Source organism: Rhinolophus sinicus, linkage group LG09, assembly GCF_036562045.2.
Source record: "Rhinolophus sinicus isolate RSC01 linkage group LG09, ASM3656204v1, whole genome shotgun sequence".
NCBI lineage: Eukaryota > Metazoa > Chordata > Mammalia > Chiroptera > Rhinolophidae > Rhinolophus > Rhinolophus sinicus.
In genome coordinates, this window is record NC_133758.1 from 685,886 (window position 1) to 703,028 (window position 17,143).

General features: G+C 41.0%; 1 protein-coding gene across 11 annotated transcripts in view; it reads right to left on the reverse strand.

The window, feature by feature from the left end:
• The window catches only part of ATP9B (ATPase phospholipid transporting 9B (putative)), a 172,869-nt gene extending 157,639 nt beyond the window's left edge, over positions 1-15,230 (reverse strand). For 6 of the 11 annotated variants that reach the window (XM_074339810.1, XM_019715655.2, XM_074339809.1 and 3 more), the window contains exons 1-3: positions 14,996-15,152; positions 8,540-8,713; positions 1,977-2,127 (exon numbers count right to left, since the gene is read on the reverse strand). In XM_074339810.1, coding sequence (XP_074195911.1) covers positions 1,977-2,127; positions 8,540-8,713; positions 14,996-15,102 — 432 coding nt within the window. In that variant the 5' untranslated portion in view covers positions 15,103-15,152. Of the gene's footprint in view, positions 1-1,976; positions 2,128-8,539; positions 8,714-9,032; positions 9,212-14,427; positions 14,463-14,669; positions 14,692-14,995 lie in introns of those variants that run through there. The other 5 variants (XM_019715633.2, XM_074339808.1, XM_074339807.1 and 2 more) reach the window with 5 other exon arrangements.
• Between the last annotated feature and the right edge of the window lie 1,913 nt (positions 15,231-17,143).

Here is a 17,143-nt window from a genome sequence, read left to right on the forward strand (position 1 = left end):
CTTCAAAAATATTTTCAAATATAAAATAAATACCATCATTCAATAAAATTTTAGGAATGCAAATCCTGCAGCTTTTTGTTTTTGCATTTTCGTTCAAACAGAATTATCTTTAAGGAAGAAAGCCACTATCTGGTATATGAATAGACTTCTATTTATAAATTCTCACATCAATAAATTGAAAATCAAAATGGAACAAGTTATATGTATAGATGAGAATAATTCCCATAGCACACTACAATTACAGTGAAACTTATTACAAACTTGCAACTTGCAAATCAAAATCCTCTTGGATGCCATTTGTTTTTATGCAAGCAGAGCAGTGGGTTAAGTACTTATTGTCGATGTAAAGAGTCTGGAACCACAGCTTTTATAGAATGAAGTTATCTGCCTCATCATACAGTCATGTATGTGTGACTGGAAAACCGGTTACACTGGTAACACGTTTATATTCATAATCGTGCAATTGCTCTCTAAAAACATTTTGAATCATTTCATAAATTAATCTCAGCAGGAGAAAAAGCTCTCTTTCTACTCAGTGATTTCTGAAAAATCTCAGTTAGCATAAATTATATCTATTAGCAATTCAGAAATTGCCATTCGTGCTAACAATGGCATAGAAATCCTACTGTGCAATTACCAAATGTTTCTCAAATACTACATTTTAGATGAAAAGACTAATTTAAGAGCCAATCTAAGAAAAAACATCATTCACATGGTAATAGCTGTAGAGACACATCAGTAGGTATTTTCAGGACACAGCCCAGGCTGTAGGCTGTGGGAATTCACTGATCAAAGGTAGGCTGCACTGCTGGGTTTCAACCAGCCACTCTAATCAATACTGTCTACTGAACAAACTCGGCGACCTTTAGGAAAACATGCAATGCTTAGCCAATCAGTGAGTATTTAATAATTTAAACCTAAAAAGAAAACAATAGCTTCATTTGATAAACATGAGTATAGTTAGCTGCCTATAACAGTTTACATTTTATCATCCCAACAAAAGACCAGTCTTTTCACTGGAGCCATTGGTTTTGTGTGTTTTAATAAAGGATCATACTCACAGCAAGCCCTTGCCAACTACTGGCTGAACGGGATGGGTGGGAGGCAATCAACGCCCAATATAAAGTCGGCATGATTATTTAAATGAAAACATGAAAGATACAGCAGACCCCATGTCACATAATCAAGAGATTTTTCTTGCAAAATAGCATAAGAGCTAATCCTAGAACATGTTGAAAACTTTGATATAGAAATATAATCAGTACCAGCTTCTTTTACCCTCAGGAAGATAAATCTGTCATCAAAATAGGGAATGAAGTACAAAAAGCAAAAATTATCCAACTATTCTAAATACATATAAACTTAGTTTTGTAATTTTAGCCAGATATACCACTAGCAACAAAAAAGTAATACAATATTTAAACCTCAGTATTTAAAATTAGGACAATACCTAAAGATAACTAATGATATAACAAGGTGTGAAATTTATAATGTGAAATAGAAAAGACAGCTATAAATGCTGACACATTTTGTTACTGAGTTATGCTTGTGTAAAACAAAACTATTTTATTTTAATTGTGAAGTTCCTTGGTAGGCTTTAAACATTTCTTTCCATTTTTCCCTCCACACAAATTCTGAGCCAAACAAAATTTATGACTTATTTTCTGATAACTTTACTTAATTTACTTGATTATTTCTACAATAATATAAATGTTTATCTAGAATTGAAGGCAATAACTGTAAATTTTCTTCAGTTGAAAGTCTTAGCAGGTATGAAATCTGACATACCTATTAAAATGTGTATGAATTATTTAACAACAATTTGAAACACGGATGATTCAAAAGCAAAAGGACGTTGATTTGGTTATGACACAACTAACAAGGAAAAAATTAAAAATTGAAAAAATAACAACAATGAAGACAAAGGAAGTTAGCAATCTCTGCTATGTAACCATTTTCAAGAATGTAAGTCTTACCCCAGGTATAAAGGTAAACACATTGTATTTTTGATTTTTGATGGAATTTCTGGGATGTTTTTCTTCACACTTCTCAGGATGTCCAAGCCACACTGTGCGAGCTCTCAGCTCTCTCTTTCTCTGGCAAACATTTATCAGCCAATCACAGCACCTGCATGAAACAAAAGATACATACTGCGTGCTTCTGGTTGTTTTTAAATGAATTCTACATACTTATAGCCAACGACTGCTTCCGTATTTACCAGACACCAATAGGGTATCTAACGTGAATCCATAGTTTTCTTAAAATTGGTCAGTTACACTAATTCAAATTTGACACAGGATACTGAGAAGACTTGTTTAACTGTGTAATGACAGCTAGAACCTCAGGGAAATTAATCTCCCCTGTTTAGAGCCTCTTCTTGGCAAAAATAAAGCCATTAACATTCTGAAGCAGTCAATGCTTCATATACTGAGAAAAGGGTCGCTCTGTTACTGGTAATTCTCAACATACACACAGTGATTTCAGTGATTTCATTGCCTCTTTCTCTAATGCAATCACTTTTTTCCTCTCTTAAGAGATGAGTTTTCTGGTAGCATTAATATAAAATTAAAATGTATGGCTCAATTCAGTATATTAATACTACTACTGTCCAATACACTACTGTCCAATAAGATGGTCTAATGATAATAAAAGCTTGGCTGTATTTCCTGATCGCTGTCTTCATCGGTGCGATACATAGTTTAATCTGAAATCCATGCTTGCTCCAGTCATGTCAGGGTCCCAACAGCACAAATGCTCCCCCTTCCTGGACTTCCGAACCATTATTTCTGGGTGTAGAGCAGAAAGTTTCCAGTGGGATAACTTTTCTTAACATACAAGGTGTGACAAGTAAGTTCACAAACTTGTTGCAATGATGTTGCTAACCTTTTTTGATATCAGAGGGATTATTCCTTATGAATTTGTACCAACTGGACAGTTAACCAAGTTTACTATTTGGAAGTGCTGAAAAGGCTGCGGGAAAAAGTTAGATGACCTGAACTATTCACCAACAATTCATGGCTCTCGCATCACGACCATGTGATATATAGATGATGTATTACAGAATGTATGCCTGAAACCTATGTATGTAACTTTACTAACACTTGTCACCTCAATAAACTATAATTAAAAAAAAAAGAAAAAAAAAGAATCAGCATTTCCCATGCTTCTGCACCAAAAATGGGCTGCAGATTAAGTGAACATGCAGAGGCCACTTAGAACCAGCACTAACCCCAGCACTCATTGCACATGCCCCCTTCACATGCAAATGCCATGTGGAGCTCCGCCTTCCTAGGCACAGAGGGGTTTTTGATAAGAGTGAAATGCACATCTCATGTGAAAGACACCCCCACCCTCACCAGAGAACGACACATAACGACATGCACCAGAAGGACATTCAGAGTTTCATAAGACAGATTACAGAAAAAGGTTTACATGTGTCAGAGTTGGAATTTTTCCAAATAATGAGAAAGCAGTTCTTAAACCAGAAGAAATGAAAGCCTACTGAGTCCCTGAAGAATTTTAAAGTAAGCCTTACTACTTCACTCTACTTACAGAATCCACAAATAGAGACACAGTGAAATAGTTACAACTCACTAATTATGCTATCTACCGTCATTGCAATATTCACCAATATTTTCCTCTTACGATTCAACTGAATAATTTTATGTATCTTCTCCATCATTTAATAATAGCAGTGACACCAAAGTTTATAATGCATGGTATCTAGGATGTTAAAAAGCAGCAAACATTCAAAACTGAAGATTTTTAAGGAAAAAAAGACCAATCTAAATTGCTAACTACAATTTGTTCTATCAGGTGAAACTTTTAATTTCATGACCACTTCTCCATGTAGGAGATGCCTCCGGAACAAGAACAGTGAGACGCTATCTCAGGTCACTTCCCATTCCATTTGCCAGAGGACATTCCTCAGGGCCATTCAGGCCGACAAAGCCTGCCACGGCAGTTCAGCTGGCTTTTCCACAGATCAGAATTTATCAAGACTTTATACACACGTCTAGTATATTTGACTGAGCTATTTTAACGTCCCCCCAAAATGCCTGCTTTTGCTGCTAACATCTACATTTTCAAATGTATTCTTAATATTTTCCTTAAGAAAAGGAATACATTGCCAATGAAATCCAAAATATGCCTATGTTCCATCTGGTAAAAACAAAGTCCTGTAAAATACCAAAGGCATAATCCTCAAAAAACAATTAAGTGGACTTCATCAAGACTAAAGACCTAAGATTTGCGAAAAACCCTTTGAGAGGATGAAAGGAAGAAAATACTTGCAAACTACCTGCCTGACAGAAGGCTCAAAGGCAAAACATATAAAGAGTTTTCAAAACTTAACAGAGAAAAACAAACAATCCAATTAAAAACTGGAATGGACGTGAAGAGACATTTACTGAAGAAGACACATGAGTGGCAAACAAGATGTTTAACCTCGTGAGTCTTTTGGAAATGCCAATTAAGACCACAGCGAGCCATGACTGCACATGCTGTATTACTAACAACAGGTCCAGTAGAAAATTCTGACAAGAATGAGGAGCGGCTGGCTCTCACACACTCCTGGTGGGAATGTAAAATGGTACAGCCACTCTGGGGATTAGCTCAGCAGTTTCTTTAAAAACTAAACATATACTTATCATACAACCAGCAACTGTGCTGGCCACCGACCCCAGAGAAATGAAAGCACGTCCACACAAAAAGACCCATACCCCACGGTACACAGCAGCTGCACTGGTGACATCCAAATCTGGGAATCACCTAAACGTCCTGCAACAGGCAAATAGTAACTTTCCTCCACACCATGGAACACCAGCCAGAAATAAAAAGGAATAAACTGCTGATACAACAACTTGAATGGATCTCAAGGACACTGTTCAATGAAATAGGCCAGTATCAAAAAACCGCGTATTAAATGGCTTCAGTTACACAGCACTCTCTAAATCAAAATACAGAGCTAGGACCTGACTAGTGGGTGCCAGGGTCAGCAACTGGGTGGGGAGAGAACGTGATGACAAAAAGCAACACAAAGGAGATCCTTGTGGTGACAGGACAGTCCTGTACCTTGATGACAATGGTGGTTCTGCAAATCTACACGTGATAAAATGAAGGTAAATTACAAACACTTCAAACCAACGTCAGCCTCCTGGTCTGATAGGATATTACAGTTATTTAAGAGGTAACCACTGGGGGAAACTGGGTGAAGGATCTGAACTATTTTTGCAATGCCTTGTGACTCTGTAATTATTTCAAAACAACAGTTCTTAAAAATAAAAGGATGAAAATGACATACCATGCAAGCACTAATCAAAGAAAGCTGGTATCATGTTAGTGAATTTAGACATCATAAGCCTTCACAGAAAAAATATTATTAGAGATAAAGACAGACATCAAATGACAATAAAAGGCCAACCCAATAGGAAGCTAATCATCCTAAATTTCTATCATCTAATAACAGACTCTAAAAATATATAAAGCAAAAACTGACATAATTTAAAGAAGCAGACACATCCACAATGATGTCTGGCGATTAATCAAGTCTCTCAGTAACCAACAAAATAAAGATGCAAACTCTGAATATGGACACGAAGATTGCAACCAGACAATTAACAAGTATGACTCACTGACATACAGAGCAACACACTCAACAACCAAAACTACAAATCATTTTCAAACACACAGAGTAAACTTATTAATGTTGTCCATATGATGAATCATAAAGCAAGTCTCAATACATTACAAAGACTGAAATTTAAAGAGTTACAAGTATGCTCTCTGGCCACAGTGCAATTATAAGATAAAAATCAATTACAAAAAGACAACTAGGAAAATCCCCAACTATTTGGAGATTAAGCAGCATAGTTCTAAACTGAATGTGGACCAAAGTAGAAATGACAAAGGAAATTAGAAAGTAATCTTATCTGAGTAATAATGAAAATATCATGTATCAAAACTTAAATGCGGGGCCGGCCCGGTGGCTCAGGCGGTTAGAGCTCCGTGCTCCTAACTCTGAAGGCTGCCGGTTCGATTCCCACATGGGGCAGTGGGCTCTCAACCACAAGGTTGCCAGTTCAATTCCTCGACTCCTGCAAGGGATGGTGGGCAGCGCCCCCTGCAACTAAAATTGAACATGGCACCTTGAGCTGAGCTGCTGCTGAGCTCCCAGATGGCTCAGTTGGTTGGAGCGCATCCTCTCAACCACAAGGTTGCCGGTTCGACTCCCACAAGGGATGGTGGGCTGTGCCCCCTGCAACTAGAAAATGGCAACTGGACCTGGAGCTGAGCTGTGCCCTCCACAACTAAGACTGAAAAAAAAAAAAAAGAAAGTCAATAAAAGATCCATGTTTACACACGGATTTAAAAAAACCCAAAACAACTTAAATGCATGTATTTTTAAAAAGGAAAGGAGTATAATACTGGTGACCTGAGAATTCCTCTCAGGAAGCTAGAAAAAAACCACGAAATTAAACCCAAAGAAAGTACGAGAGGAACTAAAAGGAAGGCCAGAAGTCAGTGAGGCAGGAAGCAAACACCCTAGGACAATGTCACTCACACTCTATTTCCCAGAGGGTGTCACCGAATCCAATCCAAGGAAACATCACACAAACTAACACTGGAAACACGTATAAAATACCTGTCCACTGCCCTCAAAAATGTCAATGGGATGAAAGACAAAGTAACGCTGGGAAAGAGTCCAGGTAAAAGGAGACGCAACAGGCTGCCCCCAGAAGGCCCCCGACTCTGAAGCACAAGCAGCCCCAGAGCAAAGGGGCTACGAGGACATGACTGGGACAACAGGCAGAAGTGGAATCTGGGCCTGGAGCAGGCGGCAAGCATGGCACCAGCGTTAAGTGTCCTGATGCTGGTGACTCTATGATGGTTATGCAGGAAAGCAGCCTTTGCCTGAGAAATACACACTGAAGCACTAACATGCAAAGGGGTATGAAGGAAGCAATCCAGTCTGAAAAGACTCAAAACATTAATAAGATATAAAGAGAATGATAAAATGTGGCAAAGCATTAAAAATTAGTGAATCTGGGTAAAAGGCATATATGAATTCTCTATACTATTCTTGCAACTTTTCTGTGAGTTGGAATTCAGATAAAAGTGAATTTATTTCAAGACAAGAGTTTAAAATTTCAAAAGTGAAGATGGCACCAAAAGTTTGAAGAGTGAAACTGACAATTTAATTTCCTATCAAGATTAATGAAGAAACGGAGAAAAACAAATTACCGATGTGAGTAATATAAAAGGTGACATCCTTACAGGGCCTCATACATTAGCCCTTGAAAAGCACTAAGCAGCACCAGAACAACAGAACAAAAAGATCTGCATGGTCCTATGTCTACTGAAGAAATTAACCCTAAAATTGAGTATGTACTCACAAAGAACACTCCAAGAACATCAAAGAACACTGGCTAGTTACCTAGAAAACCTCTTTTAAAAAGCCACAGACACTTATTATTAAATTAGTATCACAAGTCAGTGATTTCTAATATGCTGTTTAGCCATGAAATCCCTCCTTCATGTGAAAAGCTTACAATATACAAGACGAGACAGAGACCACGCTGATTGGAAGCTGAAAAGGGGTGAAAAGCCTAAACCCTGCTCACCTCACAACCGGGTCCCACACTGCCTATCCCCGAGGGATCCCTCAGAATCCCTGGGATTCTCCGGGGTACAGTCTGAACACCACTTTATGAGCTAACCACGAGGTCAAACAGTTATGAAAACATCTTTTGGCCAATGTATAGTGGGATAACAAGAAGGACGGTGAACAAGATATTTTTCTACAATTATTTACGTTCCTTGTATGGACAAAGGGATGTAAGCTCACGATCGTAACAAAGGCACTGACTACAAACCTTGGACAGCAGAAAGACTACAAAAGCGGTAACTTCTCTGACACGCTCCGCTCATGTCCTGAAGGCCCTGGTCAGCTGCCATTTGTCCTGTATGTCCCTGCAGGGGGCAGCAGGCAGTGGCAAAGTGTCCTAGACATACTGTGTGCTTTCACATGCCAAACTCTCAAGTCATAGGTGAACAGATTTAATACACATCACATACAACATCAGTCTATCTCAACCACCAGTGACCTTATTTCAAATATTCCACACCAAAATATGAAAGTCAAGTAATATACAGAGCTACAGTGTAATTCAACTGCGTGTTACAGGTCCATAGCTATCTTTTGTGTTAAGAGTACAACTGAAGATGGAAGAAAAAGGAACACAGTTTATAGTAAATGTCGATACGGGGGCCAGAATTAATTTTACCATGCATTAATTACAAAATCACAAATTTTCTCCATCTTTTAAACATTAAAATGTCTCACAAAACAGTTACTTTTGTTTTCCACCCCTTTCAGATTAGCACTGCTTGGTTTTGCCTAGTGTTATTAATAGTCTCCATGTATCATTGAAAGTATCTCCTTTAGTTTGACATAAACATAAATGTTAGCGGCTAAGCTTGTAAGTAACGTAACTACAGAAGCTCAGTGGCAAGAGTCGGGCCACAGTGGATGACAGACCTGGTACAGAGGAACTTCCACCCTCCGCAGACAAACCACCCCAGCCCGTGTGTTCTCTGCGTGATCCTCGCCCGGGGTAACGAGTGGTAATCGCTTTCATCATTCTCAAAGCCTTCTTCAGACATCATCAGTGGCATTTCATCCATATGGGCAGACTCATCTTCCAGCTGGTACCTGGTTAAAGGTGAGAAAAGAGCAGAGAATCATCTGTGAAGCCACACCAAAAGACTTGTTTGGTAATGTAAGTAAACTTGAACCACATTTTCTGACTATTTCAGGAAAATTAAAAATGTATACAGGATTATTTTTATATTATACAAAGATGACCATTACAGTGTCGCGCTGTTTAAAAGCGCACTCAAAAAGCATGGGAAAAGGGTTAGACTTGGTTCAATACGTGATTGAATACCATACTGTCACTAAAAGTAATAAGGCAGAAGATCTTTTGGAGAAAATAAGTATGTCAGGAGAAGTAGCAGTGACTTATTTTCACCTCTTTTGAACACCTTACTCCAACAATGAAAATGGTACTCATTTGCATGTCTCCGTGTGATCCTTTACAAAGTACTCCAGTTACTTTCCACACCATCACAGAACTGCCCTACAACAGGTGACAAGTCATTTCAGATGATGGGGACAAACATATGATCAGTGACCAGGCCTAAAACAGAATTCATGTTTCCTCTTAAAAATTCCTTTTTTCTTATTCTCTGCATTACATCATTTCTTTAAAAAGAGTCAACTAGAAAATGAATATTTATACAAAATGCAATTAAAATTCAAAACACCACACATACATATAGTAATATAGTATACAAAATGAGATTTTTAGTCTTTCCATTAAGTTCTTTCAGAGACATACATTTTCGCAAAGTCAAAATCTCATCAGCTTTAATGCTAGAGAAGCAGCACAATGAGTCTGAAAGATAATGGAGATAAGCACCATCACGCTTAGTAACCTCGACTTCAGAAATGGAGCCTTTGAACTGGCAAGCAATTTATTCCATTTCCAAAGTGAATTTCCTATTGTATTGAAGATTTTTCCTCAGTATTTAAAAACAATAACATGATGAATAATGGATTTTTTTCAGAGACAGGCTAAGCAGAAAATCTTAAGTGTCTTTGTTGCCTGGTGTCATATACACTTAATTGGTTTGTCACTCGAGAAAAATCAACGTTTCCAGCAATTAAGTATAATTCTCGAAATATTTTAAAAATGAGTAAAAACAATGTGAACAAAGACGAAAGAAGGGATGATACCAAACCCAAGAGTACTGCCACATAAGAAATGAAGACAGCTATCTTAACTGCTGCCAAAGGTTTAAAAAAAATTAGGAATTTTCAACAAAACACTCAAGTAAGAGAAGGTACCTAATTTATATGTAGCTAAGTAAAAGTAAATCAATACAATAACTAGCTTAAACTCAAATTTTTATCTTAAGTATCTAACAGCCTTAATATTTCCATTTTGATGAGAAACATTTCTGAGAACTCAACTGATATTGAAGGGAGAAAGACATTTAAAATATGCCTAATGCTTCAGTCTTCATTAAGAAAAATAAACATTTCCCCCTTTGCCTGCATGTTAATAATAAAAAGAAAAAAGTGCTGTAAAAAAGTGGGTATTTCCTTCATGAAATACAGCTTCCAAGTTCAGTTTTGTCACTGAGTCATTAGTAAGTAGCAAAACCATATGAACTACCAGAGACAGTGGGACTTTCCCTCCTACGGCAGCAGAGGAGCGAAACAGGTAACAAATAAAGGAACTGCCTGAGAAGCATGCCTTGACCTTAGTAGCTAAAACAACAGGGACGAGGGTGAGTCAGCCCCTCCCACTGAAAGGGGGCTCCCATGTGAACTGTACACACAATAACCTTGGAGCTACCGACTCCTCTTCTAAAGCGTTCTGCAAGAAACCTACAAAGCAATTTCTTGAAATAAGAACTTACACGGACGCTGTACATAAACTAAGACAAGCTCTCGAGTTAACGGTACAATATCTAACGATATGTCCATGCCGATCCTGAGATTCAAAGGCACACAGACCCATCAGCACAGGTCAGCGGCCCAATCCTCTGATGTTCCTGACCACCAGCTCCATCTGAGCACACTGTCAGCTGCAAGAAGCTCAGGAAAATGTTCTCTATTCCGGCAGGCCTAAACAATTTTGGAAACTTGAGGGAACTACATACAGATCCCTTTAAAGGAAATTCTGTAAACCTTAAGAATATGTCTCTGAGTCCATGGAACCCTGGGGCTGGGCACCCTGATAAATGCTGCATTAAGAGTCACTACGCACTTCAGAATAGCTTTCAACTGTAAACCATCAAAGCAAAGGAAGTTTCCTATTTACAACTAGTTAAATATTTTTGGATCCTCATCATAGTTGTAAAAATGTATATGATTCAAAGAAACTTGTGTGTGGACACTCAGAATAAGAAACTACCATTAAAAAAAGATCTGTGTTGCCTCTACCAAGATGGTTAGGGTGGATAAAAAATAGAAACTAACCATATGTTAACGACAAGAAACTCAGTTCAAATACAAGAAGCTTAAAAGAGGATGGAGGAGGGCGGCCGGATGGCTCAGTTGGTAAGAACGTAAGCTCTCAACAAGGTTGCCAGTTAAATTCCCGCATGGGATGGTGGGCTGTGCCTCCTGCAACTAAAGATTGAAAACGGCAACTGGACTTGGAGCTGAGCTGCGCCCTTCACAACTAGACTGAAGGACAACAACTTGGAGCTGATGGGCCCTGAAGAAACACACTGTCCCCCAATATTCCGCAATTAAAAAAAAAAAAAAAAAGGAAGAGGATGGAAACTTATATGCCAGGCAGAACATTAATTGAAAGAAGGCAGGAGTGATTATCATGTCAGAAAAAGCTTCAGAGCAAAAAATTACAAGAGACAGACATGGAAATTAGATGATGATAAAAGTGTCAATCCATCAAGAACACAAAGCAATCCCAAACATGTATGCACCAAATGACAGACCTGCAAAACACGTGGAACAAAAATTGATAAACTAAAAGAAGACAAAGCTATGACTAGAGACTTTAACAACCCACTCTCAACAACTGATAGAAGAACTAGACAGTAAACCAGCAAGATAGAAGAACCCAACACCATTAATTAACAAGGATCTAATAAACATTTCACCCAATAATAGAAAAAGAATACTTTCATTTCAAGGACTTTTTTTCAAGGGCCGTAGAATTCTTACCAATATAGACCACATCCTCAGTCACAAAACAAACTGCACCAAATTTAAAATAAATGACATCACACCAAGTATGTTCTTCGACGACAAAGGACTCCCGCTAGAAAAGATATAAATAGGACTCACATCCTCCTACATAATAGACAAGATGCTCAGCATACAACTGAAAACCATCAGTCATACCAACAACCAGAACACTCACAATGTGAATCAGGAAAGACAATTAACTGACATTAAAACTAAGATTAACTCAGATACTGGAATGAAGTTACAGCATCTTAAGCACAAAGCATAAAAATGCTTCAATGATAAATTACAAATTCTCTTGAAACAAACAGAACTTACATAAAAATAAAAAATACAATAACAAATACAACAAAAAATACAATCATAAAAATAAAATATCGATGGGTGGAATCAACAGCAGAGTGCAGATGGAAGAGGACAGAATTAAGGAACTTGAGGAAAAAAATCAATAGAATTTATACAATCTAAACACAGAGAAATAAGACAGAAAAAAAAAAGAGCATAAAGGAATTACCATGTTTCCCCCAAAATAAGAGAGGGTCTTATATTAATTTTTGCTCCAAAAGACATATTAGGGCATATTTTCAGGGGATATCTTATTTTTTCATGTACAACAATCCACATTTATTCAAATATAGTCATGTCATCTTCTTCTGGAACATCATCATAACGTACTAAGTGCGTCCATCTGGCTAATGATCTTAGCTGGGGCTTATTTTCATGGTAGGTCTTATTTTCAGGGAAACATGGTATGTAACACTAACAATAGATCCAACTTTTGTAGCACTGGAGTCCTGGAAGGAGAAGAGAAAGAGTGGAAAGGAAAGAGTTCTTGAAGAAACAACAGCTAAAAACTCCTTAAACTTGGTGAAATAAAACCATCAGGTTCAAGCTTAGTGAATGCCAAACAACATAAACCTAAAGAAATCCACACCAAAATACATCATAATTAAACTTCTGAAAACTAGAGACAAAGCAGCCAGAGAAAAAGATGACACATTACTTATTGAACACCAATTCCAATGACAGCAGATTTCTAATCAGAAACCATGAACACTGGAAGAAAGTGAAACAAGAGTTTCTAAGAGCCAAGAAAAGAATTGTCAACCAGGAATACTATGCCCAATAGAACTATCCTTCTGGAATGAAAAGAGAAATAATGACATTTAAAGACAAAGAAATTTCAAGATTGGCTATAGGAAGTTCTTCAAACAGAAAAAAAAAGAAAAAAAAAGAGAGAATCCTGGAACATCAGGAAGGAAGGAAGAATAACAGAAAGAGCAAAACTATGGGTACATACAATAGACTATCCTTATCATGAGTTTTATAAATTACACTCAATGATTTAAACAAAAGGTTATAACACCATCTGATACTCAGGACATGATTTTAAAGTGTGGGGGGAAGAAGGTGGGTAAAGTGACCAAAATGGAAGGTTTCCACACTTCACTCCACAAGGTAAAATAACAGTACCAAACACCATGGTGATCTCAGAGGCATATTGCAATACCGAGAGCAAACACTACAAAAACTACACAAAAGTTCAAGTAACCCAAAGGAAGCCAAGAAGAGAAACACAGGAATGAGAATCAGGGGGAAAAAAAAACAACACAGAAAATATAATAAAATGGCACACTTGAGCTCTAAAGAATCAATAATTACCTTAACTGTAAATGGCTTAAATGCAGCAATCAAAAGACAGAGATTGATAGAGTGCATAATGGAAAAACACGATCTAATAGGAAACTCACTGTAAATTCAACAACATAGATTCAAAGCTAACACTATGCAAATAATACTCTACAAAAAGCCGGAGTGGCTACATTAATATCTAATAAAGTAGACTTCAGGCAAAGAAAATTACCAGAGACAAAGAGGAACTTTACTAACAATAAAAGAAACCCAACAGGACATAAGGATCCTAAATGTGCACATACTAAACGAGAGCCTCAAAATACATGAAGCAAAAACTGAGACTCAAACTGTGACGGACACCTATAGCGAAATAGGTAGCATTTTTCTAAATAATTATCTCCTAAAATCAACCACGTAGATTATTCCTAAAACAATTACCCACATAGGTATTATAATAACGAGGAAAGGAGAAACGGTACTTCTGGAGAATCCACTGATGGTCAAACACTAAACACAGGTATGTTACTAGGTTCTCCTGTAATCCTCAACAATCCTGTAAGACAAAATATTATCCCCCATTTACAGCCAAGGAAATTAGGGCTCATAGTTTAAATAAGTAACCTAAGATCAAACAGCTAGTTAAGTAACCAAGATTCAATCCAGCTCTGGAACAATGAAATACGCACCCCCCTGACTGTAGGCTTCTCAAATAGCCCAAACCAAAAAATATTCTGAAACTCAAATCTGAAGCAACTGGCTATTGAAATCTGCAGTGTTTTACTCTATGTATTAAAAATTAATTGCTTCTACAATTCCTCAGGAGTAAAATTCTGTTAAGTACAAAAGGCAGTATTTTCCCTTTTTGTAACTTTGTTTCTAATTACTCCACCATTTATAAAATGTAGTATTCTTCTCTTTGGGTGAGAAAGAAGTTAAAAGAGCTAAAACCAACTAAGGTACGCGACTTCATGTGACATCCAAGGACTGCACTTAATGCTGCCACTAACCGTGGTCCCATTGGCCAATTTAACTTTTCTGAATCTCCGCCTCCCATTCCTAAAAGAAAAAACTGTTGTAAAAACACACGTTGTAAATACATGCTTAAGAAGTGTACTTAGTCAACAAACTGAAATGTCTTCACAGTAGTGAAAATAAGTGCTTCTCCGTGAGGCACGTATTTTTACTCCTAAGCACAAGTTGTATCGTCACCGTCACGATTCAAGCGTAACAGGAAGCTCCCGACACTGACTAGCGTCGGGCGCTCAGTGCACCCGGGCTTGTCCGGCGCATCGTGCGACCGGCGCTTGCGGCCCAGAAGTGGTCACCGCGCCACCTGAGCCTGGCGCCCAGCGCACACGGGAGGCCGAGCTGAGGGCGGCCCCCGCCTGGCCCTTGACACCGGAACCGCAAAGCTTCCCCCGCAGGCTGGACGCCCTCCGAGCCCGGGTGCGCCGGCCGCCAGCACACGGAGCGGCGGGGGCGGGCGCGGGGGGCGGGGCCCACGTGGGCAGACCCCACCGGGGCCGAGCGCGGAAGGAGGGGCCCCGGCCGGGAGCAGGGGCGGGCCGCGGTTACCTGCTGGGCCGCTCCGCCCCGGGCCCCGCCGCGCTGTAGTAGGCCGCGCGTTTGCGGTTGGCCGCGGCCGCGCTGCGCACCGGGTACAGAGGGATCCGGTCCGCCATGTTCCGGCCACCACCTCGCCGCCCCTCCCTGATCCCCCTCAATTCACCCTCTTTCCCCGCCCTCTCCCCTCGGCTCCAACCCGGCTGAGGCGCCGCTCGCGCGCCCTTCCCCGCCACCCGCTGAGTCGGGGCCTGATTGCGTCACCACGCGTCGGGGTTCGATGACGACTCCGCGCGGCGCAGGCGTCAGCTGGAGGCGGAGGCTACCCAGACCCCGCCCTCGCCGTCGTGGGGGTCCGGTGACGTCACCGCGCTGCGAGGGCGCGAGCGGTTGGCGGTGGCGTCCCGAGGCCCCGCCCCCAGTGCGTCCTGGCATGATGACGTCACCTCGGCAAGGCCGTGAGCCGAGGCGTTGTGGTCTGGGGGATCCGCCCGGGCGTCGGGCCGGGTGCGCATGCGCTGTGGAGCTCCTGGAGCCGCCGGCGCTGCTCCACGTGCCGGGAGCCGGCGTGGCCTCCCTGGGCGGCGCGCGCCTTCTCGGGACGGGTTCCCGTTTCGCCCTCGGCCCTCTCCCCACGAGTGATGGAGGCCGAGCGGGAGGCGGAGCCACGTGGCGCCGGCTCCGTGCTTTTATACCGCGGGGAGCCCGCAGCCCCGTCTCCCGCGGCACAACCCCCGCTCCCCCGCGCCCGCGGCCGCTGTCAGAGGCGCGGTCAGGGAGCCGGCCCCGCGGCGGGTGGGGAGCCGACCGCCCCCTGCACGGCGCCCGGCGCTGCCCCCTGCGCTGCCCGGACAGCCGCCCGTCCGCGCCCGGACAGCGTGGCCTCGCCCCCAGTCGTGGCGGGGGCCGCGGAGCCCGCCGAGCGCCGCACACGGGCGCGGGTCGCGTTCTGCACGGGTGTACGGATGGCTCCCCTCTCCTGCTCCCTCGGGCCACCCCCCCACGTCTCCTGGGCTCCCCCCGAGGGGCCGAGCCCTCCTCCCCCTCCACACTTCCCTGCCCTGCCACGCGCGTTTTTCCTAACCCGACCTCAGGGGGTGACCCGACCCCCAAGGCTCATTCTTACGTAGCCCTCGCGCGGCCCGACTTTGAGTTTCTGGTATTTTTGATTCCTACTTCCTCATTCGGTCTGATACATGCAAATATGTTCAGACTTCTATACTTAAGAAAATTTCCCTAGGTTTTATTATTTCCTAAGATTTCATTCCTATAAATTGCCTTCGAAGACTGGTCTAACAAGTCTTCAGAGAGTTCTGAACTTGGCTATCAAGATGGTATGTTTAAGATTGTTATTAATTTATAGCTCAGGAATTGGGCTTGAACTCAACATTTTTTAAATTTGAGGTTTTCTTCCTGGCCAAATATGTGGCCAGATTTCCAAACTATTTACATGTATATTTATATACTAGGTTTTATATTCCAAGATCCAATATGCTAAAGGTCCAATAGTGTTCATGAAGTCTCCCTGCTGGTCATTTTCATAATGTTTCATGGGAACTTGAGAAGTGTGGTCTGTTTTGAGACACTGCTTGCCATGCTGTCAAGTCTCCTGAGGACACGCACTCGAAAAGAGCCCCCAACAGCCCCCACTTATTCTAGGAAGCAGCTGGCCATAGAACACCTGTCACTCCTAACACGGAACAATCACTGTCTTTTGGTATGTCCCCCTACTGCTTGCTTGCCCCCAACCAACCAAGGACTATCAGAAGTAGCTGAAGCCCTAGGCAGCTGTCAGCAACAGGGTGTTGGTGGGTGATGCTCGGTGCTTGGTAGGTTTATCCCATCACAAGTATGACAGCCCAACCCAAGCCCCTGCAGCAAGCCCATCTCCCACTCCCATCACCTACTTCCAGACCGGGAAGCCAACAGACAGGACCCACTCACCTCTCTGTGGCTCTGGTCCATTTGCAAGTCCTGCTACGTCTTTTTTGTTTTCTCCTTTCATAATTTATATATCCATTAGGGATGTGTGTTGAACCTGAACTTCTGGATTCTAAACTCATCTTGTTTAAATATCTTCATGTATTACTCTTTAAGTTTAAAAACTTACTCATTAAAAAAGTAATATTCTTAAGTAGTTGCTACCGCTTTCTAGTTGCC